The sequence below is a fragment of the Lactuca virosa genome, chromosome 7, assembly GCF_052849685.1.
Source record: "Lactuca virosa cultivar CGN04683 chromosome 7, Lactuca_virosa_CGN04683_v6, whole genome shotgun sequence".
Classification (NCBI taxonomy): Eukaryota; Viridiplantae; Streptophyta; class Magnoliopsida; order Asterales; family Asteraceae; genus Lactuca; species Lactuca virosa.
In genome coordinates, this window is record NC_136432.1 from 170,927,592 (window position 1) to 170,952,250 (window position 24,659).

At 39.3% G+C, this 24,659-nt stretch overlaps 1 protein-coding gene and 1 long non-coding RNA gene across 3 annotated transcripts; one reads left to right on the plus strand and one right to left on the minus strand.

Annotated features, from left to right (window-relative positions):
• Positions 1–11,986: 11,986 nt before the first annotated feature.
• On the minus strand, positions 11,987–14,607 carry LOC145124976 (cold-responsive protein kinase 1-like). 2 transcript variants are annotated; one of them, XM_079060458.1, is made up of 9 exons: positions 14,476–14,607; positions 14,186–14,308; positions 13,906–14,025; positions 13,782–13,817; positions 13,563–13,678; positions 13,256–13,466; positions 12,929–13,166; positions 12,669–12,819; positions 11,987–12,591 (listed from the first exon to the last, which is right to left on the minus strand). In XM_079060458.1, the coding sequence occupies exons 3-9, from the start codon at positions 13,961–13,963 to the stop codon at positions 12,205–12,207; spliced, it is 1,197 nt and encodes a 398-aa protein (XP_078916584.1). In that variant the 5' UTR covers positions 13,964–14,025; positions 14,186–14,308; positions 14,476–14,607; the 3' UTR covers positions 11,987–12,204. The 2 variants fall into 2 exon arrangements, with proteins under 2 accessions (XP_078916584.1, XP_078916585.1); XM_079060459.1 differs by lacking the exon at positions 14,476–14,607 and having other exon boundaries at positions 14,186–14,317.
• A 6,601-nt stretch (positions 14,608–21,208) lies between these two features.
• Positions 21,209–22,995, plus strand: LOC145125793 (uncharacterized). Its single transcript, XR_013716154.1, has 3 exons — positions 21,209–21,367; positions 22,404–22,524; positions 22,703–22,995. It is a non-coding gene; the product is annotated as an uncharacterized LOC145125793 (long non-coding RNA).
• Positions 22,996–24,659: the final 1,664 nt, after the last annotated feature.

The window sequence follows — 24,659 nt, forward strand, 5'->3', positions numbered from 1 at the left end:
CGAAGCCTTGACCTCCCAACCATGCTTGCAATCATGGTTGGTTACAAAATATGGCTTAAAAGCCCTAAATCTCCCCAAAAAGGGATCTAACAAAAGAACAAGCAAGGTATAGACTTTATACCTTCTGGAGACTGCAAATGATGAACCAACAAGGACTCCTTTGGTCTTCTCTTGATCCCTCTAAGTTCTTCCTTCTTCCTTGTGATCAAAACCACCAAAAATCACCACAAATACCTTAGATCTTCACACACACAATTAGGGTTCACTATGGAGGGTTTCTGGGAGCAATAGGGACGAGTGGGGGCTGTATGAGATGATTAAATAGGGTGCAAACCCTCAGATTAGGATTTTTGTCCAGACAGCGTCTACTCGTCGAGTCTGGAAGCCGACTCGACGAGTCCGTCATTTAAATCCCGGATCAAATCCGCTTCTACTCGACGAGTTGGGCCTTCAACTAGCCGAGTCCCAGGCAAAAAATGCAAAATACTTAGATAAAAATACATACCAGGAACCAGGTGCTACAAATCTCCCCCACTTATTTTAGACTTCGTTCTCGAAGTCTGCTGCTCGTTCCTGGAAAAGCTCTGGGTAATGCTCCCTCATCTCATCCACCGGCTCCTAGGTCCATTATGAGCCCTTCCGGTGCTGCCATTGCACCTTCACCAGCTCGACCCTCTTGTTCCTCAAATCCTTCGACTTCCGGTCGAGGATCGCTACAGGCCGCTCGATGTAATTCAGGCTGTTATCGACCTGAATATCCTCTAAAGGTACCACTGCTGAATCGTCCACCAAACATTTCCGTAACTGGGAGACGTGAAAAGTGCTATGGATCTGACTGAGTTCGGCCGGCAGGTCCAACCTATACACCACCTTGCCCATCCGGGCTATAACCCTGAAGGGTCCAATGTACCTGGGGCCCAACTTGCCCCGCTTCCTGAAACGGATGACGCCCTTCCAAGGCGACACTTTCAGGAGCACCATATCTCCGACCTGGAATTCTAGGTCTGATCGACGCTTGTCGACATAACTCTTCTGCCGACTCTGAGCAGTCTGAAGCCTGCCCCGAACCTGTTGGATCCTCTCCGTAGTCTTGAGTATCACCTCGGTACTCCCCATGACTCTCTGACCAACCTCACCCCAGCATATCGGGGTCCTGCACTTCCTCCCGTACAACATCTCGAAAGGAGGACGGTCGATGCTCGCATGATAGCTATTATTATACGAGAACTCCGCCAACGGAAGGTAGGTATCCCAGCTACCTCCGAAATCTAAAATACATGCCCGCAACATATCCTCTAGCGTCTGGATGGTCCGCTCGCTCTGACCATCCGTCTGCGGGTGAAAGGCGGTGCTAAAATGCAAACGAGTACCCAGCTCGTCATGAAACTTCTTCCAAAACCTGGAAGTGAACCGCACATCCCTGTCGAAAATCACTGAGACTGGCACTCCGTGCCGAGCTACTACCTCTCGGATATAGATGTCGGCCAACTTCTCGGCCGAGATGCTCTCTTGGATCGGTATGAAATGGGCACTCTTGGTCAACCGATCCACGATCACCCAAATCGAATACACTCCCCGTGCAGTCCTGGGAAGCTTGGTGATGAAATCCATGGTAATATCTTCCCATTTCCACATGGGAATATCTAACGGCTGCATCTTGCCGTGTGGCCTCTGGTGCTCGGCCTTGACCTTCCTGCAGGTCAAACACCGCTCCACATACCATGCTACGTCCCGCTTCATGCAGGGCCACCAATAATCAAGACGAAGATCTCTATACATCTTCGTCGCTCCGGGATGGATAGAAAATCTGGATTTGTGTGCCTCCTCCATCAGGATCTGGCGCACGCCTCCATGATAAGGGACCCACACCCTACGTTGAAGAGTCAATAATCCTCGGCTATCATAGTCGAAGGAGGAAACCTGACCCACTATACGCTCGCTCTTCTGATGTTCCTCCTTCATAGCCTCCTGCTGAGCCTCCCGGATCCGCTCCAACAGTGGAGTCACCACTGTCATCCTCAGACAGATGTCCCTGATCGGCGCTGCCTTGCGGCTAAGCACATCAGCCACGACATTGGCCTTCCCTGGGTGGTAAATGATCTCGCAATCATAATCCTTCACTACGTCCAACCATCGACGCTGCCTCATATTCAGGCTCGACTGATCCATGAGGTACCTCAAACTCTTGTGGTCTGTGTAAATGGTACAACGAACACCATAGAGGTAGTGACGCCAAATCTTGAGGGCAAAAACAACAGCCCCCAGCTCCAAATCATGTGTCGGGTAATTCGCCTCGTGAGGCTTCAGCTGCCTCGAAGCGTAAGCTATAACATGCCCTCTTTGCATCAATACCGCGCCCAAACCTGAGATGGACGCATCACAATATACTACAAAATCCTCCACGCCCTCTGGCAGGGCTAAGATTGGCACCTCGCACAATCTCTGCCTCAAGGTCTCAAACGTCGTTTGCTGCCCAGTCCCCCAGCGAAAGACCACGACCTTCCTCGTCAGCCGGGTCAGGGGCATGACTATATTGGAGAAGTCCTGAATGAATCTCCGATAGTAGCTTGCCAATCCCAGAAATCTTCGAATCTCAGATGGAGACCTCGGAACCTCCCACCTCATCACGGCCTCAACCTTGGCCGGATCAACCGATATCCCGTCCTGGTTGACAAGGTGCCCAAGAAACTGCACCTCGCGCAACCAGAACTCACACTTGGAGAACTTAGCATACAAGTTCTCCCTTCTCAAAGTACCCAAAACCTCTCGCAAGAGCTCCTCATGCTGCTCTCGCGTCTTGGAGTAAACCAAGATGTCATCGATGAAAACTATCACGGACCGATCCAACATCGGTCTGCACACGCGGTTTCATGAGGTCCATGAACGCAGCAGGAGCATTGGTGAGCCCGAAAGGCATCACCACGAACTCATAGTGGCCATAACGCGTCCGAAACGCAGTCTTCTGCACATCCTCCTCTCTGACCTCATCTGATGATACCCCGAACGCAAATCAATCTTGGAGAACCAAGATGCTCCCTGTAGCTGGTCAAAGAGGTCATCAATCCTCGGGAGTGGGTAACGGTTCTTCACCATTACCTTATTCAGCTCCCTGTAATCTATACACATCCTATGCGACCCGTCCTTCTTCTTCACAAACAGAATCAGGGCTCCCCAGGGTGAACTGCTCGGTCTAATGAATCCCTTATCTAACAGCTCCTGCAGCTGTGTAGACAACTCCTGCATCTCAGGAGGAGCCAACCGATACGGTGCCTTGGCTATCGGAACCGCACCAGGGACTAGGTCGATCCTGAACTCTACCTGCCTCTCCGGAGGTATCCCGAGCAACTCCTCGGGAAATACATCCGCAAACTCTCGTACCACAGGCACATCGCCTACCGTTGCCTTACCCATCTCTTGGGTATCCATAACATAGGCAACAAATCATGCGCAACCCTGCTGAAGGTAACGCCTAGCTCTCGCTGCTGAACATAAAGCGGGTCCTCGCTGTGGCCTCTCGCCCTGAATTACCAGCTCTCCCCCACTTGGGGTCCTGATCCGCACCAACTGTTGCGCACAGTCAATCACTTCCCCATTGGGGCTTAGCCAATCCATACCGATAATAACCTTGTTCCCCCGCAAAGGTATGGGAACTAAATCTACCAGATAACGTTCCTCAAACAGCCGCAGGACGCAATCTCGGTAGACCTTTGATGCTTGCACTGACCGGTCGTCCACAATCTCGACCTCTAGAGGGCAATCCAACGTGCCCGACGACTCAGGAAACTTCTTGTTAAGCGCAAGAGAGACAAACAATCAGGTAGCGCCCGAATCAAACAATACCTGAACTAGGGTACCGTTCACATGGAACGATCCCGTCACCACATCGGGTGCAGCGTGTGCCTCCTCGGCTGTCAACTGAAATGCTCGGCTCCACACCACTGGAGCCTTTGACTTGGCCTTCCAGCCATCTGCAACTCGCGTTGTCGCTGAAACCGACGCCACTGCTAACGCTGCTGTCAATCTAGGGCAGTTGGCCTTCTTATGGCCTCTCTGATTGCAATGGAAGCAAACCAGGTCTGACATCTACACTGTGGGGGCGGGGGTAGTACAATCCCTGCCAAAGTGCCCCGTCCTGCCGCACTTGTAGCAGCCGGTCGATCCCGCTCTACAAGCTCCCTCATGCGGCCTGCCGCATTTCCTGCAGCGGCTCTGGCCTGGCTGGCCCTTCGACCTAACGTCGGATCCCTTGGGTTTCTTCCCCGAAACCCCTGTAACCTGCTCAGACTCAGCTTTCCTCTTCCTGACATGCTCCAAATCGAGCTCCCCCTCCCGCGCCCTGACAATCATGGACTTCAGGGTCGGGCAAGCTGAATAGCTGACATGCTCCCGAATATCAGCCCTCAACATATCATGGTAGCGGGTCTTCCGCATCTCCTCATCCCCCGCATACTGGGGTACCATTAGGGCCCTCTCCCTGAACTTGGCGGTGATCTCCGCCACTGTCTCAGTCGTCTGCCTCATACCCAAAAATCCCTGGCCAGCTGTTGAAGCTCCACAGCCGGCGCAAACTCAGCCCTGAATCTGGTCACGAAATCTGATCAAGTCATAGCCTCGACGGCTGGGGCTCCCAACGAGTCACCAACCGACTCCCACCAGTCTCTAGCTCTATCCCTCAAACATCCCACAGCAAAGCGGACCTTCGACCCTTCCGGGCAGAAGCTCGTCAACTGCGCAGACTCAATGTCTGCGATCCATCTCCTGGTAGCAATGGGGTCCTTCACCCCGTGATAATCCGGCGCACCGCTCCCTCGGAAGTCCTTGAAGGACAGTGTGCGCGTACTCGTCTGGCTAGATGTCAGATCACTCCTGAATGCCCGGAGGCAATCCTCCATCATCTCAACAATCCCCTCCTTGATCGACCCGAAAATGACCGGGGTCGACTCAAGGATGCCTCTCGTGATCTCAGACGCCACAAACTCGCGTAGCCCGTCATCAACCTGCTCGGATCCTGCACCCGAGCCTGATCCTGATCCTGACCCGGAACCTCCTGCTCCATGTCGCGTGGTCACCATACTCGAAATAAACGCATAAGTGTCAGGATTATACATGCTCTCGAGAGGTCTCGCACACTTTCCAAGTTCCCTGGTTCTATCTCGGCTCTCCATGACTCGAGTACGGATCCTCTGCTTCCAGTAGTACGGGCCCTTACTACCTTCCACATCTATCCGTACTTTCCTTAAGGATTGCTTCAACTTCGCCAAGTCCCTTTACCGATACCCTTTTCTACTATTCTCGTCCTAGGCTCTCCTAGGACACCTTCCGACCTACTCTCCACCATCAGCTGCACAAGGGGTCCCTGCTATCCTTCCCTATCTAGCTTGCGAATACTATTACATATTTGCTCACTAGATAGTTAAAGTTAGCCAGAACCCTTATAGCACGAAGCATGTAGCATTCGGGCATTGAGTAACCAATTCAGGCATAACCTAAACAGGCCATCCTACTACTGACTAAACAGTCCTAGCATACAGCTCATACCACAGGCACATAAAGAATCCTTCCTAGATCCTTAGCCCTACTCTAGCATGCAGTTTTCAGAATCATACATCATATAACTTATCATAACAAGTATGGGTATCTTGAGGAAAACTTACTTGAGCTCGGCCGGTCACACGCATCACACACCTTGTTCTTTCTCAAAATTCCTTAACTTAGATTTTAGAAAACTATTTTCTTTGTGAAAAATCTTTTAATCCCTCGGTTTGAGTCCAGACACCCCCGTGGGTGTGTCCGAATCCCTCAAACCAGGGCTCTGATACCAACTTGTAACATCCCAAAATTTGAGGCCAAAAAAAATGTTTTAAATTAAGTAATTCTCAACATAGTTTACCAAAACATTTCCCATGCCATATCATTTGCAAACAAAAATATAACAATGTGTCTGAAAATCATAATGTCAAAGTAAAATCAATCAGAGTACAATCCCAGAAAACTCCATGCGGAAATCATGTGTGTGATGCGCTGCTACGCCGCCGGCTCTTTCCCCTTGGACGAAGAGGTACCTGAAACCAAAACTGAAACTGTAAGCACAAAGCTTAGTGAGTTCCCCCATCATACCACATACCACATAACACCGTCGGTACCTTTCAACCGGTAACTACCATCGGTATCTTTCAACCGGTAACCATCATCGGTATCTTTCAACCGGTACACGCCATCGGTATCTTTCAACCGGTAATTGGGGACTATTTCACCCCCTAGCACTAGCATACCGTAACGAGAGGTAATCATACAGTCAGGCATAACTGGGTAGGGACAACTAATCCCTTCTACACACATAGCATATCACACAGGCATATCCCATGACCATAACACATTAACATACCAAGATAATTATCACAAAGACAATCATCTCAAACATAACTACCCACTGGTGGGTCGGCATTGGTGCATTAGACCCACCCCTACTGGAAGGTAACTCACCTCGTAGTAGTAGTTGCTGATCTGTGCGGGAACTCTCTGTCTGCTGCTGCTGCTCCGGAAATCCTCCGGCTATAATTCCCACAAAACACTCAATCAGGGTCTGATAACTACTCTTATGGTAGAATGACTATTTTACCCCTGACCTAGTCAAAGTCAAGCCAAAGTCAACTTCCAGTTGACCTGACTCGCCGAGTTGGGCCGCCAACTCGTCGAGTCCTTATCCATCTAATTGTCCTCATTCCCGTCCCTACTCGTCGAGTTAGGCAATGACTCGACGAGTTCTCCTCCTATTCGAACATCGAATGATCCTTCATCCGACTCGCCAAGTTGTATGAACAACTCGCCGAGTTTATCTTCATCTGAAGAACAAGTCCTATCCTAGACTTGCCGAGTTATATGAACAACTCGTCGAGTTCATCTTCATATGCTGGGAGATTGCCTTGGACTCGCCGAGTCTGTTCATGCACTCGCCGAGTCCCATGAACTCCAGGTCTAAGGCTAAGTCCAATACGTTGGGTCACTCCTTTGGATCCTCTAAAACTCTTACATCACCCAACTGGGTTCCTTCGAACCCTAACAGAAAAAGGGAGTCAAGTCTCCGACTCGCCGAGTCCAAAGAACGACTCGCCGAGTCGATAACGTCCAACTCTAATTCTTCGATTTCTGAAGTGCAACTCTTGTCCAAATGATAGATCTATGCCCTTAAGATCGATCTAGCACGTAAAGTTACAAACTTTACGTGCATGCATGGGACTTTGAGCCTAAAATGCCCAAAAAGAAGTTCTTAAGATGCATGGAGCCTTCCATGGGTGCAAAAGCAACCCCTAACTGCCTTGTGACCCCTCCAAGGTCCTAGATCCGAAGCCTTGACCCCCCAACCATGCTTGCAAGCATGGTTGGTTACAAAATATGGCTTAAAAGCCCTAAATCTCCCCAAAAAGGGATCTAACAAAAGAACAAGCAAGGTATAGACTTTATACCTTCTGGAGACTGCAAATGATGAACCAACAAGGACTCCTTTGGTCTTCTCTTGATCCCTCTAAGTTCTTCCTTCTTCCTTGTGATCAAAACCACAAAAAATCACCACAAATGCCTTAGATCTTCACACACACAATTAGGGTTCACTATGGAGGGTTTCTGGGAGCAATAGGGATGAGTGGGGGCTGAATGAGATGATTAAATAGGGTGCAAACCCTCAGATTAGGGTTTTTGTCCAGACAACGTCTACTCGTCGAGTCTGGAAGCCGACTCGACGAGTCCGTCATTTAAATCCCGGATCAAACCCGCTTCTACTCGACGAGTTGGGCCTTCAACTCGCCGAGTCCCAGGCCAAAAATGCAAAATACTTAGATAAAAATACATACAAGGAACCAGGTGCTACAACCCCTTATGTTTTTTTTTTGTCCACATATTACCATTGAACCGGCTAAACCTACACCAACTAGTTATAAGGATGTAATGTAAACAGTTCAAACAAGTTCAATGATGATCGCGAGGTATACATTTTAACTTTATAGTCTTGAAGAAGCATGTTTTTTTCCTTTTTAATGGCTTTTTTTTATCATTTCTATCAAGCTACTAAAGGAGGATAAGGTTGACAAGAAATGGTGAATTTAAAGGTGACACAATGATGATGATGATGAAGCTCCAATATTTACTTAGTGGAGTCCCTTAAAAGTGTGGCAAAAGTTTTTTAGATGCTCCCCCATTAAATATTTCAATACATGTTTCAAAACTTAATTTATTTATTTGAAAATGATTGGGAATAACTTGAACAAGTATGCCGATCCTCAAATACTCAAACCTATATAAGTCGTTATCTTCATTTTTTACAACTGTAATACGTGAAATATTTTTATGTTCCGGATTCATTATAGAATGATACTGCTAGATAATATATGATCCTAAAGTGTCACACTAACAACAACTTGATATAAATATATTATTTATAAGAATTTGATTCTTTATATATATATATATATATATATATATATATATATATATCTTGTAATTAATTGGAAATTATTTATTTCATAGAAATATTAATTTTCAATGTTAAGTATCATAACACATCATGATATATCATAAGCTATGATTTATTGTGTTATGTATATTCTTTTGGACTATAAATACTTTTATCTTTTAGCTAATTGGATAAAGGTTTATAAGTTATAAAAGAATGAGAGATTTTTATAAAATCTCTTTCTTTTTTATAAGCAAAATCATAGGTTGTATGGAGGGGGACAAGTTAAGGGCTTTTGATGATTATATTAAGGCATGCATGCTTGTAAGGTGTGTCTTGCATAATGATAAAGCATGGGTCTTAAAGTGTTAAGACCCATGGGATAAAGGCTTAAAGTAAAGCGTATAATAAGCTAGTTATTCTCTTCCTTCTTGATGGATGAAATCTGGATTCTTCCTCTCTCTCTCTCTCTCTCTCTCTCTCTCATTTCACTTAAAGCGTTAAGTCATTTGTAGAGAAAAGCTTTGATATTTGAACTCTCTTTTAGAACATAAGCTCTGTTTTTTGTTTTTAAAGGCTTAAGAGTTTTGTTATTACAAGAAGAAGACTAGTATCTTATCAAGTTGAAAATTTATTGGTGTTTCTAGCTAAGATGGAGTTCTACTCTGTATTCTTCATCAACTTTCAATCTTCCATGAGAATCAAAGTTTTCAAATGTTGTATTCTTTTTTCCTATGGTTGTGTTTTAATCTTTCTAAGCTTTGCAAAATGATCATTGATGGTTAAAATGATTTTAGTTTATTCAAATCTATAAAATGTTTTTGTTGCTAATTACATTGAATTTGTCACTATAATGAGATTATTTTTGAATAAAAACCCAACAATTTGTATTAGAGTCATTTTTGCAAGTTTGGTTAGATTATTTGATAAGTTGATATTATCTTTGTTTTTGGAAAACATTGATATTTTTTTTTGTAAGAAAATCCAAATCGATATAATAAAAAACTAATTTTTTTTCCCTTTAAAATATCAGTTCATATTTACACTATGAATCTAAAATGTCATTTTTTTATCGAAAATAATTCACATGTAAATATTCATTATACTTATTTTTTTTCAACAATTGATGATTATTCACAAATTAATCGTTAACATATACTTTTTTTTATAATTAATATTCAATGTGAATGATCATTATGTACAATAATCGTATAATATCTATCGATTTTTTAGTATACATGATTGTGATTCACATGTGAATGATGAATATGAATTATAAATATTTATGTAAATTATAATGAATCTAAACCATGGTTCTAAAATATGTGTTATTGTGTGTCATAGCGTGAGGCGTGGTGTAGTCATCTCGAAAACGTCAAATACGAGTTTGTTAAGCATGTCACTCAAATAACGTGTCATGGTACGCCTTATCGTGTTATGACGCGAGTTTTTTTTCATGGTGCAAATTTTTGTTTGTTTTTTTTATCGAACATGAAACAATTGAATTTTTGTTAACTTTTTCATATTAAGTGTTGATATAACACTTCTAAAAACTTGATATATTTGATATAATTTTATAATTATGTGATTGTAATGTATATAAAATTGTCGCCCCTTGAAAAACTTCATGACTTGCCCATGCTCACCATGGCTTGAAGTTTGACCTTGCCATCACACCATGTCCACACCATTTAGAACCTTGGATTTGTTTTACTATTTCAATTTTTTGATCATATACAAATGAATTACTCAAGATAAAAAATAATAATAAATAAAATAAGTGAAATGGTCATTTGCATATGAATTAATGTGTACAAATTAGATACAATTCAAATTCACAATTCACGAATGATCGTGAACCTAAAGTTTGACCGATCTGAAAACTTATGATACATTGTTCTCTTTTAAGAAAACAAATGACTATTTACAAAAGAATAAGGGATAATGTTACTGTAGCACAATAAAATTTTGGGTTTGGTCCGATCTGACCAATTATGTTATTTTTTTTTACGCAATAGGTCATCTAATTTTTATTGTACATGTTAATTAAGTCATTATCGTTAGTTTTTAATCATTCATCCGTTAAGCAGTTATTATAAATTATACAATAGCCCCTATGATTTAACTTTCTTTCGTAGTTGATCCCTTACCAACTATAGTTTAAATTACACAACCAAAACTGCCACATTTCTGAAATTATGGGGACCAGAGTGTAACATTGTCATTGTCTTCCCCATTAAATCTGGTTGAAACATACTAGGCAGAAATTACAATTTCGGGTTTATCAGATTCAACCCATACCAGACAATTTTTCTTTAAATTGATTAACGATTGACGGTTCATCAGATTCAATTCGATACACATTGCATCATATTTTGTATATAATTGTTATGACTAGACTATTTCCATTACAGTAGAAGAAAGAATATGCAAAATCAAATCCATACGGTAATAACTTTGACAGATGGAGCACCAGTTACAATACATAAGCTAGAAATTCTAAAGTTTAGAAAAAACTTGGAAAGAACACTAGTTGCACACCAGTTTCAAACTAACGGCTCCCTTTAATCATATGAACACACATAAACAAAAGAAAATTTGGCTTAGTGAAGATTAACAAACCATGGATCTTGATCGTCGTCTTTGGAGAGAACTCTACGGTAAAACAGATCTGAATATCTGACTTAAATCATGAGAAAATAAATCACAGATTAAGAAACCTTATCTTTCTCGGAGAGGGAGGTTTCCATCGTAGAATTGGAGTCGGAATTGCATATCGTAGACGAGATCAAGGAGTTGTGATGATTAATTCTAGGACATCGTTGATCGTTGAGATGTTTGTTTCCATATAGATTTGAATTTATGATTGTAGAAACGTTACGATGATCGATCTACAATCCTTCAGGTCTCGAGAAACTATATTTGTCGATAGGAGCATATTTCATAGCTGGAGAGACGAAGTGATGAGGTCGGCGATAAACTATGGGTTTCTTAAAAATTATATTAATTAAGCTACTTAGTAATTATTAGGAAATGTTACACTTTGGTCCCCATATTTTCATAAATGTGGTCGTTTTGGTCATCTAATTTAAACCATAGATAGTAAGGAACTAAGTACAAAAGAAATTTAAACCATAGGGGCTATTTGTGTAATTTAGAATAACATGTTAACGGATGAATGATTAAAAACTAACGATAATGACTTAATTGACATGTACAGTAAAAGTTAGGTGACCTTTTGCACAAAAAAAAACATAACCAGTCAAATCGGACCAAACCCAAAACTTCATTGTGTCACAGTGATATTATCCCAAAGAATAACATATATTAAGAGAATATGAGGGAAACATTATCATTTTTAGGGTTATTTACATCATGAAAACGTAGCTTGTATCTCATTCTCTTGGAGAAAACGACCCCATGATATAGTTAGAATATATTACAATAATATGTGATTACTTATGAAATACCTAAAATACCCCTGGTTAGAGAAGTCCAAACCAAAAAGATTGTTTGATGACATGATACTACAGGTTCATATATACCATCAAACAAAGGAATTCAACTTTCCTCTCTTCAAAACTATCCAAATAATTTTCACATACAATACTTATCTACAAACAAAATAATAATAATAACACATCAACAATCCTCCACCATTCTTAGCATGTCTTAATGGCAAAGTCATAATTACTAATAAATTCTGTTTCCAAAAAATTTACAACTATAAAAAGACAGAAAAATGGTGTATTGTAGAATCATCGATCATTAATTGTGGTAAAACTCATAGTGGCGAATGATGATGTTGAGTGTCCATACAATGAGGAATCCTTATCCTCCTGTTTTCCTGAGTTACTAGATGATGTGTTGTTACCTGATGTGTTGGTAGTTTTATTGGATTTAAAGTTTTTTAACTCTGAAATTAACCCTGGATCAGATAAATCTTTTTCATCAAGGTCCATTTCGTCATTTAACATCATCATCACACTAGACATTGATGGTCTGTTTTTTGGAAGACTTTGGGTGCAAAGTAACCCAATTTTTAAGTACCTACAAGCTTCATCTTTATCAAAATCATCATCATCATCTACCATTGAAGTGTCAACCAACCTTTCTAGCTCCCCTTCCGTATATAGTTCCCATACCTGAAAAAAAAAATATTAAAATAAATAAATAAATAAATATAACTACATTGCTACAATTTAAATAAAAAATTGCATACCCTTTCAAGAAGATATTGTTCTTCAACTGGTAATCGTTTGTTTTGATTGGGTCTTCCAGTAACAATTTCCAAAAGCAAAATACCAAAACTGTAAATATCTGCTTTCCTTGTCAATTGGCCTCTTATTGCATATTCAGGAGCCAAATAGCCTCTACAATAAGTCATTACCAAAACATTAGTGGGAATGTTTAATAATATCTGGAAGTTTAATATTCATAGTGGAAATGATATTATGTTTTTAAGATGTAAATAAAGCTTACTGAGTTCCAGCAATACGTGTGCTAACATGAGTCAAATGAGATGGGAAAAGCTTTGCAAGACCAAAATCTGAAATCTTTGGTGTAAAATCTTCATCGAGTAAAATATTGCTTGCTTTAATATCTCTATGAATAACATGAGGTTGCACTTCTTCATGAAGATAAGTAAGCCCCTTTGCAACACCTATACAAATCTTCCTTCGAATTTCCCAAGTGAACTTAATGCTACAATGATTCCCCCCTATTACAAAAACCAAAATTATTTTTTAAAAAAATCGTAGAAGAATTAGTACAAAAAAGATGAAAAAAAGTGAGTCGATTTTCAATTACCAAGTAGGGTTTGATCTAGACTACTGTTTTTGAGATACCCATAAACCAAGATTCTATGATCTTTCTCCACACAATAACCATGCAACTTTACCAAATTTTCATGTTGTATATCTGAAATAATAGTTATTTCAGTCAAGAATTCACGCAAACCCTGTCTTGATTCAGCAGAGAGGAGCTTTATAGCAACTATTTTTCCATCTTTTAGTAATCCCTAGAGATTAACAAATGTGTATTTAAGATATTAGTAAGTAGTTTAGTGATAATCTAAACACATGAAGGAAAATGATTAGAAATTTTTGAAATTTACCTTGTAAACAGAACCAAAACCCCCTTGCCCTATCTTATTTTCGGGTTTAAAATCTCCTGTAGCAATTTGCAAATCTTTGTATGTATACAATCTCATATTTTCAACATCCAAAAGTTCTGCATTCAAATAAGTATATGTAATGTAAAGTGTAAAGTCACAACAATTCTTATGAAACCAAAACCAATGTTTTTGTCAATGATCTTTTAGAGGTAGTCTTACCTACACTAAGATCAATGTTGCTTCCTCCATTGTTTGCTGAAAAATTTCAAGAAAATGATTAGCATTGAACAAGCATGTGTAAGTGTAAAAAAGGAGTTATAAAACTCTGAAGTTAAGATTTTACCATGAACACCCTTTTTTGGGGTAGCTGCCTTCCAAAAACAACAACTGAATTTATCCATAACAAGGAGTTCTCTATGTTGACTAGTAGATTATGTCAAACGCCTGTGATGCCAAAACGAACCTGTAAGCATAAAACCATGTAATGTGTCACTGAAGATGAAAATAGAAATCATAACCAGAAGATTTATAGATCATCTTATAACATCATGCGACGAAAATTCAAATTCAGGGCAACAACAACATAAACGAAATGAAATTCATCTCAAAATTAGGGCAATTACATCAAGTTCAGGATCCTGGATGGATTTAAAACCAGAAGCGCGATATATCACTTTTCGATAAGCTCCGTACAGTTCAAAACCGGATTGCGCTCAAAGTCTTCGAAATTCTCTAGACAATAAGTTCTGTAAATGAATCACAAGATATAGTTCATCCGTTCTAGGGTACATACATACACATGAGAGAAGTAGAAGTATGAAATCGATGGAGTTAATTTTGTTATGAAATTGAATACAGAAAAAGGAAAGGAATATAAAATCAATTAAAGAAAAATATGAACAACAGAGCTGACCAAAGAAATGTTATCAAGTTCATCGGCGTGTGAAGAAGAGAAATGTCAATAAAGGAGATGGAAGAATGATAGAAGACTTTGAACACGAAAGCTTGGTTTGACTTTTTGCGAACAGGTAGACCAGTAGCTCGCCGGGTGTGCATTGAAGAACAGGCCCCACGCTCCTCAGGGTTACGGTAGACGACTAGTACGACCACAATAATGCTTCGATCAATGATTTCTCCTTTCCTTTTTATTTTATTTGGGTTTTAGGCTATTTATTTATTATTAATTTTTTTTTCTAATCCTCAACATTCGATAATATATATATATAATAAAATGAAATTCAAACGATTCCCATTATGATTTTTCCTTTCGTTTTTTTATTTTTTATTTGGGCTTTTGGGTTTATTATTATTATTATTTTTTTCTAATTCTCAAACATTCGATCCTATAATCAAATGAAATTCAAACGATTCCCATCATGATTTCTCGTTTCCATTTTATTTTATTTGGGCTATTGGGTTATTATTTATTAATTTTTTTTTCTAATTCTCACGTGTCAACTAGGAATATCTTATGAGCGGCCATATAAATCCTTGTCGCCAATTTCACCTTATCACCAAATGGGGAATATATTATAAACTCTATGAGGCGATTAATTGACTCTAAATTGATCTATTACAATGGACAAGTAACTTGTTGGGAAAATGTGATCCCTTTGAAATTGTGCTTCGTTTGGAGGGCCTTGATGGGTAGAATTCATGTGGCTTTAAGGGGTATTAACCCCACAAATTCAGAGTGTCCGATGTGCAATAAGGAGTTAGAATCAATTGATCATCTCCTAGTTCGTTGTGAGTATGCTCAGGTGGTTCTTGAATGAATTTTCAAGTGGTGCGGTTTTCAATCTAGGAGTTTCACTTGTGTGTTGGAATTCACTGATCACGTGGCCTCATTTGCTAGTTGTCCGAGGAAAATATTGATAACAGACACGGTGTTCTATTGTCTTCTTTGGAACATTTGGAAGGCTAGAAATGATAAAGTTTTCAAAAATATCTGGACTCCTCCAACAAATTGCGCTGATAATATTATCTCCCAATCATATATTTGGTGCAAACACAGGAGCAATTTCGGAAGTTGTTGCTGGGTGGAATGAAGCTGTTCACCTTTCTCGCATTCTAATTCTACCTTTACATAATGTTTTATTTTCTTTCCTGTTTTGTTCTCATGTTTGCGTCTTAGTTGTTGGCTAAGCTTATACTTTTTCCTTATTTTATATATATATATATATATATATATATATATATATATATATATATATATCATTTATTTGTCGTTAAAAAAAACGAAAAATCAAAGAACATTAGGCTGTGGTGTATTATTTACTAGAGGTGTTTGTGGTACTGTTTGGTACAGTTTCGAGTTGAAACTACAAGGTGCAAACTGCACCGCAAATGCGGTTTACTATTTTTAAAAACTAGTTTATAAGAACATTTCAAATGAAGATTTTTTGTAGCTTATTATTTTTTTATTGATCTATAAAATCATTTGAACACGTAGTTTATATCACTACAAATAATATTACATTTAGTGGCATAATCTTTTAGTGTCATTTTTTTGTGTCACTATAATGTTTTTTTAGTGACACTTATTTGATGTGCCACTTTATCACTTCAATTTTAGTTTTGCCGCTTTGATTCCCCAAAATTAAAAGTTTCCCCGCCCCAAATTCGTTTCATTTTCCCTCTTAATATCCAAATTTTATGACCTAATCCCCCTCCCAAAATCGACACCATCATCTCAGTCTCCACCCAAGCCCATATCCACCTAAGTTGTAGCTTCACGCTTCACAAAAATGTAATAGCACACAATATATATCAAACTACTCTTTGATTAATTTGGAAATATAACTCAAAAACCAAATTAGTTTACAGTGTATTTTTGTTTCTCTGTGTTGGTGTGTATTACCCTCTTGATAATGCACTGTATTTATAAGATGGACTAAATCATTTCCAATCCTATAATAATAAACATGAGACCCAACCAATTTGTTGGTGTCCCCTACTTTATTTGTGGGTGGAAGACATGAGTGGAATGAAATGAGGAATTAAGATTCCAACAATCACCCCCGAATCTCTAAGTCCTTCTAGAGATGTCTTCAATCCCGATCAAGTCTCGCATTATCTTGAACTTGGTTCGAGCCAACGGTTTTGTGAGAATGTTTGCCTTTTGTTCTTCACCTGGAATGTACTTCACCTCCACTTGTTCCTTTTCAACGCAATTACGAATGAAGTGAAACCTAGTGTGAATGTGTTTACTTCTTCCGTGAAAAACGGGATTCTTTGTTAGTTCGATAGCCGACTTGTTATCAACTCTAAGAACCACCTTCTCTTACGTTTTGTTCAAGATTTCTCCCAGCAAATCTTGAAGCCATATTGCTTGACATGCAGCCGCAGTGGCTACCATGAACTCTGCCTCGCAAGATGATAAAGCAACAATATCTTGCTTTTGCGAACACCATGTTATTGGAGACAACCCATAGTAGAAAATATGACCAGTTGTGCTTCTTCCATCATCTGGATCAACATTATGACTACTATCACTGTAACCAATTATTCGATTTTGTCCCATCCTCTCGTACTTGATTCTGTATCCCGTTGTTCCTCGTAAATACCTTAGGATGTGTTTGATTGCAACACCATGTGGTTCTCTTGGATCTTGCATGTATCGACTAACAACTCCAATCGCATATGCCATATCGGGTCTTGTCTGCAAGAGATATCTAAGGCATCCTACCAACTTTTGGTATTGTGTCGGGTCGATTTCGGGTTCATCTTCGGCCTTCGACATTTTGGTTCCTGGATCCATGGGAATGTGGGTAGGATTGCAATCATGTAAATCGGCTTCCTTCAGAATGCGTTGTGCATACGCTTCTTGGTTTATTGTAATCCCCGATTCATCCTGTTTGACTTCAATGCCCAGGTAGTAAGTTAATCTTCCAAGATCAGACATCTCGAAGTTCTTGGACATTTCAAATTTGAACCTTTTGATCATGCTCAAATTTGTACCTGTGACAAACAAATCATCAACATAGATTGCTAAAATTAGCAAGTTGGATCCTTCTTTCTTCCGGTACACCGATGGTTCTTTCATGCACTTGTGAAATTTCATTCCTTTCAAAATCCCATCAAGTTTCGTATTCCATGCTCTCGGTGCTTGTCTAAGACCATATAGTGCTTTTGAAAGATGGTTACCTTGTGCTCGTCGCCTTTCCTTATGTAGCCTTCCGGTTGATACACATAGACGGTTTCTCTCAACTCTCCATGTAAGAAAGCCGTCTTGACATCCAAGTGGTGAAGCTCCCATCCATTGGTAGCGGCTAAGGCAATGAGAAACCGTATGGTTTCGATGCGAGCTACCGGAGCAAATACTTCTTGAAAGTCAATACCAGGTTGTTGTACGTACCCTTTAGCAACCAATCTTGCCTTGTGTTTGTTTATGGTGCCATCTGCATTTTTCTTCAGCTTGAACACCCATTTGAGTCCAATGGGCTTCACCCCCATAGGCTTGTTTACGAGAGACCAAGTATTGTTCTTGTTGATCGAATTGATCTCTGTATTCATGGCTTTGACCCATTGTGGTTCTTTCTTTGCCTCTTCAACCGATACCGGCTCGTCATTGGTTGCTAGGAGAAGTTCTTCAATATCATCAACATAAAGTACATAATCTCGTAATCGAATTGGAAGCACCTTTGGTCTTGTGGGCCTTTGGTTTTGAACATTGTTTACGTTGTTGTTGACCAGACTTGGGTGCTCATTTTCTTGTACCTCCACTCCGTCTTCAATCTCGTGATCCGATTCGTTTGGTTCAATTGGTTCGTTGTTTACATCGTTTCCTTGGTTGTTGTTCGCCTTATCTCCCGGTAAATCCCATGGTACTATGAATGATCCTGGTTCTTCATTGTCGGGTGTAGCTTCGTTAACCCAATTCCACCCTTTGGTTTCATTAAAAATAACGTATCGAATTACGATTATTTTTTGTGTAACCGGGTTAAAAAGACGATAAGCTTTCGTACCCGGTTCGGAACCAAGATGCACCAGTGGTCTTGATCTATCATCCAACTTCTTCACGTTTACCGGTTCAACTTTTGCATACGCTAGACACCCAAAGATGCGTACGTTCTCCAAATTAGGTTTTCTTTTATACAACTTCTCGTACGGAGTTGTATTACCAAGTACTCTTGTGTAAACACGATTGATCAGGTTTGTGGAGTGTTTTACCGCTTCTCCCCATAGATAGTTTGGAACATGCATCGCCTTCATGATACTTCGTGTCATGTCCATAAGTGTTCTGTTTCTTCGTTCCACAATACCGTTTTGTTGTGGTGAATATGGGGCGGTAAGATGACGTTTGATTCCATTTAGATCACAAAATGAATTGAACTGGAGTGAGGTAAACTCACCCCCTCGATCACTTCGAAACACCTTCAAAGACTTTCTAAGCTCATTCTCCGCCAAAGCTTTGAACTTTTTGAAGTGTGAAAACGCCTCACTTTTCTCTTTTAAGAGAAAAATCCACATATACCGTGAAAAATCGTCAATTAGTGTGAAAATGTACCGATTTTGACCCTTCGTTGATGGTGTTATCGGACCGCATAAATCACCGTGAACTAGCTCCAATGGCCGTGTTGCTTTGTACGTCGTCATTAATGGAAATGACTTTCTTGTTTGCTTGCCCACCAAACAAGACTCACATAATTGATTTTCATTGTCAAAATGTGGTAACCCTTTAACTAGACCATTCTTGGACATCTTCTTCATAGACTCGAAATTGATGTGCCCAAGTCTTGCATACCAGCGCCACGTGTCTTCACTTAGTCTTGAATGAAGGCAAATAGGTACTCCAATGGGCAACTGTATTTTATAAAGGCGGTTTGGAGTTCTTTGTACCTTCATTAATAAGCAGTTGTCGGCATCATGCATTGTCAAATAGTTGTCTTTCATCCGAATATCGCACCCGGCTTCGGTTGCTTGTCCGAGACTGAAAATATTATTTTTCAAATCTGGAATAAAATAAATCTCCGTTATCAATCGTTGTTGCCCCGATTTTCCTTGGAAAACAATTGAGCCTTTCCCTTTTATTTCGACACACGAATTATCACCGAATTTGACCTTTCTGGTTATTCCTTCGTCGAGTTCGGAGAAAAATGAACGATTTCCCATCATGTGATTACTCGCCCCGTTGTCCAAATACCACACATCGTTGTCTTGTGAGTTGTATTTGGATGGCATCACCTTTTCTTCATTTAGAAACACTTTTTCATGAAAAAATACAGTTTCATCAGCGTCGTCTTGCTCGGTGAAATTGCTTTCTTGGAATTTTTGAATTCGTTCCGGACATTTGGATGCGTAATGGCCCGACTTATCACATCTGTAGCATATAATCTTCGACAGATCTTTTTTCGGGTTTCGGTTTGAGTCCGAATTGGAATTGGGCCGGTTATTGGGCTGTTTGGGCTTATTATTGGGTTGGGTCGATTTTGACCCGGATCCAACGGTTGACCCGGATCCGCTACCCGACCCGCTTGAGCCGTTTCGATTAAAGCTTCCCGACTCGGTGCCATTAGAACCCTTCCCCCGTTTTCCCCAATTCGTCTTCCCCGACGATCCAGAACCTCCTCCGCCATCGTTTCTCCATCCGCCACCACCACTCGTTCTAGCCATCAACACCTTTTGTTGCCCGTCTCCGTCCTCATCTGCTTTGATTCTTTCTTCATATGCTTTCAGACGTCCTACGACGTCGTCGAAGGACACCGTCTTCAAATCGAGCACTTGCTCGAGGGAGGCGACGATCTGAATGAACCGGTGAGGTACCACCGTCAAGAGTTTCTTCACGAGTTTCGTTTCTCCGATGGGTTCTCCCAGTAACGCTGTCTTCGAGGCGATTCCAGCGAGCTTTCCGGCGAAAGCGTCTATCGTCTCTGTCTCCTGCATCTTCAGTCGGTCTAGATCGGCGGTGAGTGTTTGAAGTCGGGCCTCTTTTTACTCTGTCGGCTCCAACATGTCGAGCCCTAATCGACTCCCAGAGGACCATCGCTTTATCAACGTCCCCTATCTGCATTATCAAGCTCTCAGGGATTGCTTGATACAACAATCCCATGGCAAGGTAATTCTTTTCTTCATTTTCTTCTCCTGGATCAACTACTGACCAGCTTTTATGAATTCGTAGGACAACTTTCATACGGAGGGACCAGACCATGTAATTGGTCTGGTTTAGCATTGGGCAAGCCACTGATGTGGTTCCAATTTCTTTGATTCTGACCGGAGGTGTAGCAGCACCGGTACCTCCAACATCTTCAACGTCTGACATCTTCTTTTACTGGTGTCCTTCTTGATCACCAGGTATTGAATTCAAGGCCCCTGTTCTTGAGCTCTGATACCAATTCACGCTTCACAGAAATGTAATAGCACACAATATATATCAAACTACTCTTTGATTAATTTGGAAATATAACTCAAAAACCAAATTAGTTTACAGTGTGTTTTTGTTTCTCTGTGTTGGTGTGTATTACCCTCTTGATAATGCACTGTATTTATAAGATGGACTAAATCATTTCCAATCCTATAATAATAAACATGAGACCCAACCAACTTGTTGGTGTCCCTTACTTTATTTGTGGGTGGAAGACATTAGTGGAGTGAAACGAGGAATTAGGATTCCAACATAGCTCATTTCTTCCATTGCCATTGTATGTGAATACATTCTTCTCATTTCTCTCACACGCGCCTTACACTATCCTTGACTCTCTTTACGTCTCTTATTGTCTAGATCTTCCTTTTCACCAAATTTTGTAACTGGGGTTTGAAAATTATCATATTTGGGATTTGGATTGGATTTTGAAGATTGTTGTAAGGTAAAATTCTCTCCATAGTTTCTGTTTTTACTGTGTATTGATTTTCTATTGGGTTGTGGTGTTTGAAGATCAATCGATTTTGGAAATAGGTTTCAAATTCAAGTCCATATTTCTTTCTCTAATGGGTTGTGGGGTTTGAAGATTAGCTTTCAGTTTTTTTATGAACGTTTGTTCTCTTTTTCTCTTCGGTATGTCTTGATTCTACCTTTGGCTTCACGTTTTGAAGATTAATCGTAGTGGAATTAGGGTTCAGATTTTGCCAAAAGCTCTTTCTCGCCATCTGTTCTCCGATTGATATATATATATATATATATATATATATATATATATATATATATATATATATATATATTTTTAATTTCACATCTGTTTTTATCTAGTACGGTTCTCTCTTTGTTAACCGTCCTTTGAAGATTAGGAAGTATAGGAATGGGGTCGGGATGTAACTTCTAACTCCAATTTTTTTCTTTCTATTATTATTCCAATAATTGCTTTAATTTGGTATAATTGTTACTCCGTTTTTTGGGTTTTGAAGAGGAATCAATTTGGGTTTTATATTTTGAGAGTTGTTCAAACTTCACAATCATTTTCCTGATTTTATAATGAAAATGCATCGTTGTTTACATGGTTACTTTACGTTCATCCAATCTGTTTGGTTTATGAGTTCACAAGAAAACCCAATTTGGAATCTTGGTTTCAGTTTTCATACAGTCATAGTAATAGGAAGTAAAGCACATTATTATAAACAGTGTATAGAAGATGTATGGTGTGCTTATGTTTTCGATTCATCATACATTTGAAGAAATCCAATATTTAAGCTTTTTTATATTTTCTTTTCATTAGTTTTTCGTAGATCCTTGCCATAACATATTTTAACCAGTGAAGTTAGGGTAATATTTGTTAGTATTATTTTTTAGTTTATTAGTTCAACAAACACACATGATAACTGTTAGTAAGGTAAAATTAGTTGAATAATCTCTACAAACTTTCATGAAGTTTATAATTTTTAGTTTATTGTTTTAATATTTTTTGGCAGGGGTCAATAATATATTCAAGTTTCCATGCACATATTGGTCAAACCGGAAGTAGAGGGATGACCTTTACACACCCAGTCAAGCATTTCTAAGAATTTTGTATGATTTATTAGTTTTCAACATGTAAGTTTTTATTTTTATCTGTTTTTACTGAAATTCTATTTTTTACTAAATATCTGTTTTTTATTATTGCTGTGTTTTTCATATTGAAAGTCTGTTATGTTCAGCTGAAAAATTATTTTTTAGATATTATTGCTAAAATTCTATGTTTTATAATTCTTACTTTCTTTTCTTCTTGTAGCTTCACACAAAGAAATGAAATAGATTGAAACAATCTAGGTTGAATGACATGGTGTTAGTCAAATTCAGTCGTGCTTGGGACCAGGTGAAAGCTTTGTAGATTGACCATACTTGGGCATATATGAATAATTTTGAAATAGAGTACATAAGTGTGTTGTAATACTATGTATCTTAATAATGTATCTTGATGTAATAGAGTATGGTTATATTGAGTTAATTATAAGTGTGATGCATGGAGTGATTGTTGGTAGACTAGTAAAAATAAAAGTAATGATATTGTGTTTCCATTTATTATCTTAATTGTCTTATTATTATTTTATAGTATATAAAAAATTAAAATAACACTTAACCTAGTTTAATAATATAAAAAATATGAAAATAATATTTATTTTATCAGTTAAATAGTGTCACAAAAATAGTGCCACTAAAACCTAAAAGGGCTGCAGCGACACAATCGAGAAGTGCCATTAAAGACCTTTAGTGGTATTTTTTTTTGTGCCGCTGATTCCCAGAGGGCCTTTAGTGGCACTTTTTTGGTGACACTTTTTCTGTGCCACTAAATGTCATTTTATTTGTAGTGTATGTTTTTTATTGACCACTCAATATATATTGAATGATCAATATATATTTATATTTAGTACATCTCCCTTTTTATTTTTTAATCATATTTTATTTTACACCTTTTAGTTTTATTTGTTAATTGAATAATCTAACCACAGTGTAATTGTTTTCGAAGAAAATAACAAAAAAAAATATTTTTGATAAAAATAACCACCAAGTCCGGAATTAACATTCCGGTTAGAGAAAAAAATATTTGACAAAATTGCAAAAATGGTCACTGTGTTTGTCAAAATTATGTAGTTTTTGTCCAAAAAAGTTTGATGGTGCATGAGGGGTCTAATTTTGAATACCTTATGTGGCTTTAGTCCTTATAGTTGGTATTTTTTTTTGTGTTTTTGGTCCACACCCAACCTAAAATGACTAATATGCCCCTTAAATAATTATTTTTCAAATTTATTTATTTATTTTCTTTATTCTTGTAATTTAAAAAACCACAAACAAAATAAACTTCTCTCTCTCTCTCTCTCTCTCTTGGACGTTATCTCCCTAATTGGAACCACTGCTACCAAAAACAAAGTCAAACCCACACCGCCACCACCAAATCTTCTGCCGAAACCCTGGCTTCCCCGGTGTCAAGTTCGTTGGAGCAACCTTTTTCGATTGAGATTTTTCTAGTACATACATCTTCATCTCCTACGCCTTCAAGATGGTTGCCATCCCAAACCTCCATCTTCACCCATTTCCTTCTTGGCCTGCATTGACCTCTACCCAGATCGATAGAGTTGTTGATGGTCGAGTCGTTTCACCACAACGGTGCTTCCTGATGAACTTAAATCTGAAAATTAAAGTCCACATCGAAATGAAACATCCCAAAAATTTCAATAAATATAAACCTTTCAAAAACAACCCCTTTATTTATAAAAGTCTTCAGAATTTCCAAAACATTATTTAAAATTGGAATCGTTTACAACATAATTTTCAAAACATTTTCATTATCAGAGTTTCCCAGAAATCATAAGTTCCAAAAACACGAGGATGTATACAGTCACGCCTTCGCCTTGTCACGGACCACTTAAGTACCTGAAATGTAACATCCTCAAAATCATGTCCAAAAATTTCATTTTAAAATCATTAATCAACCATAATCAAGTCATACATAAATCCTTATATGAAATCAAGTATCATTTCAAACATATTTATTTTATCAGAGTAAACATCCTAGACTAAAACTTATTGGTGTGTGTGCCATGTGATCATCCCGAGATTTTCCCTCCGCTACCGGAAGTACCTGAAACAAAAACTGAAAACCGTAAGCACGAAGCTTAGTGAGTTCCCCAACCTACCACATACCACATACATAACCACATACTGGGCCCTCGCCCGCTGCATCGGGACTT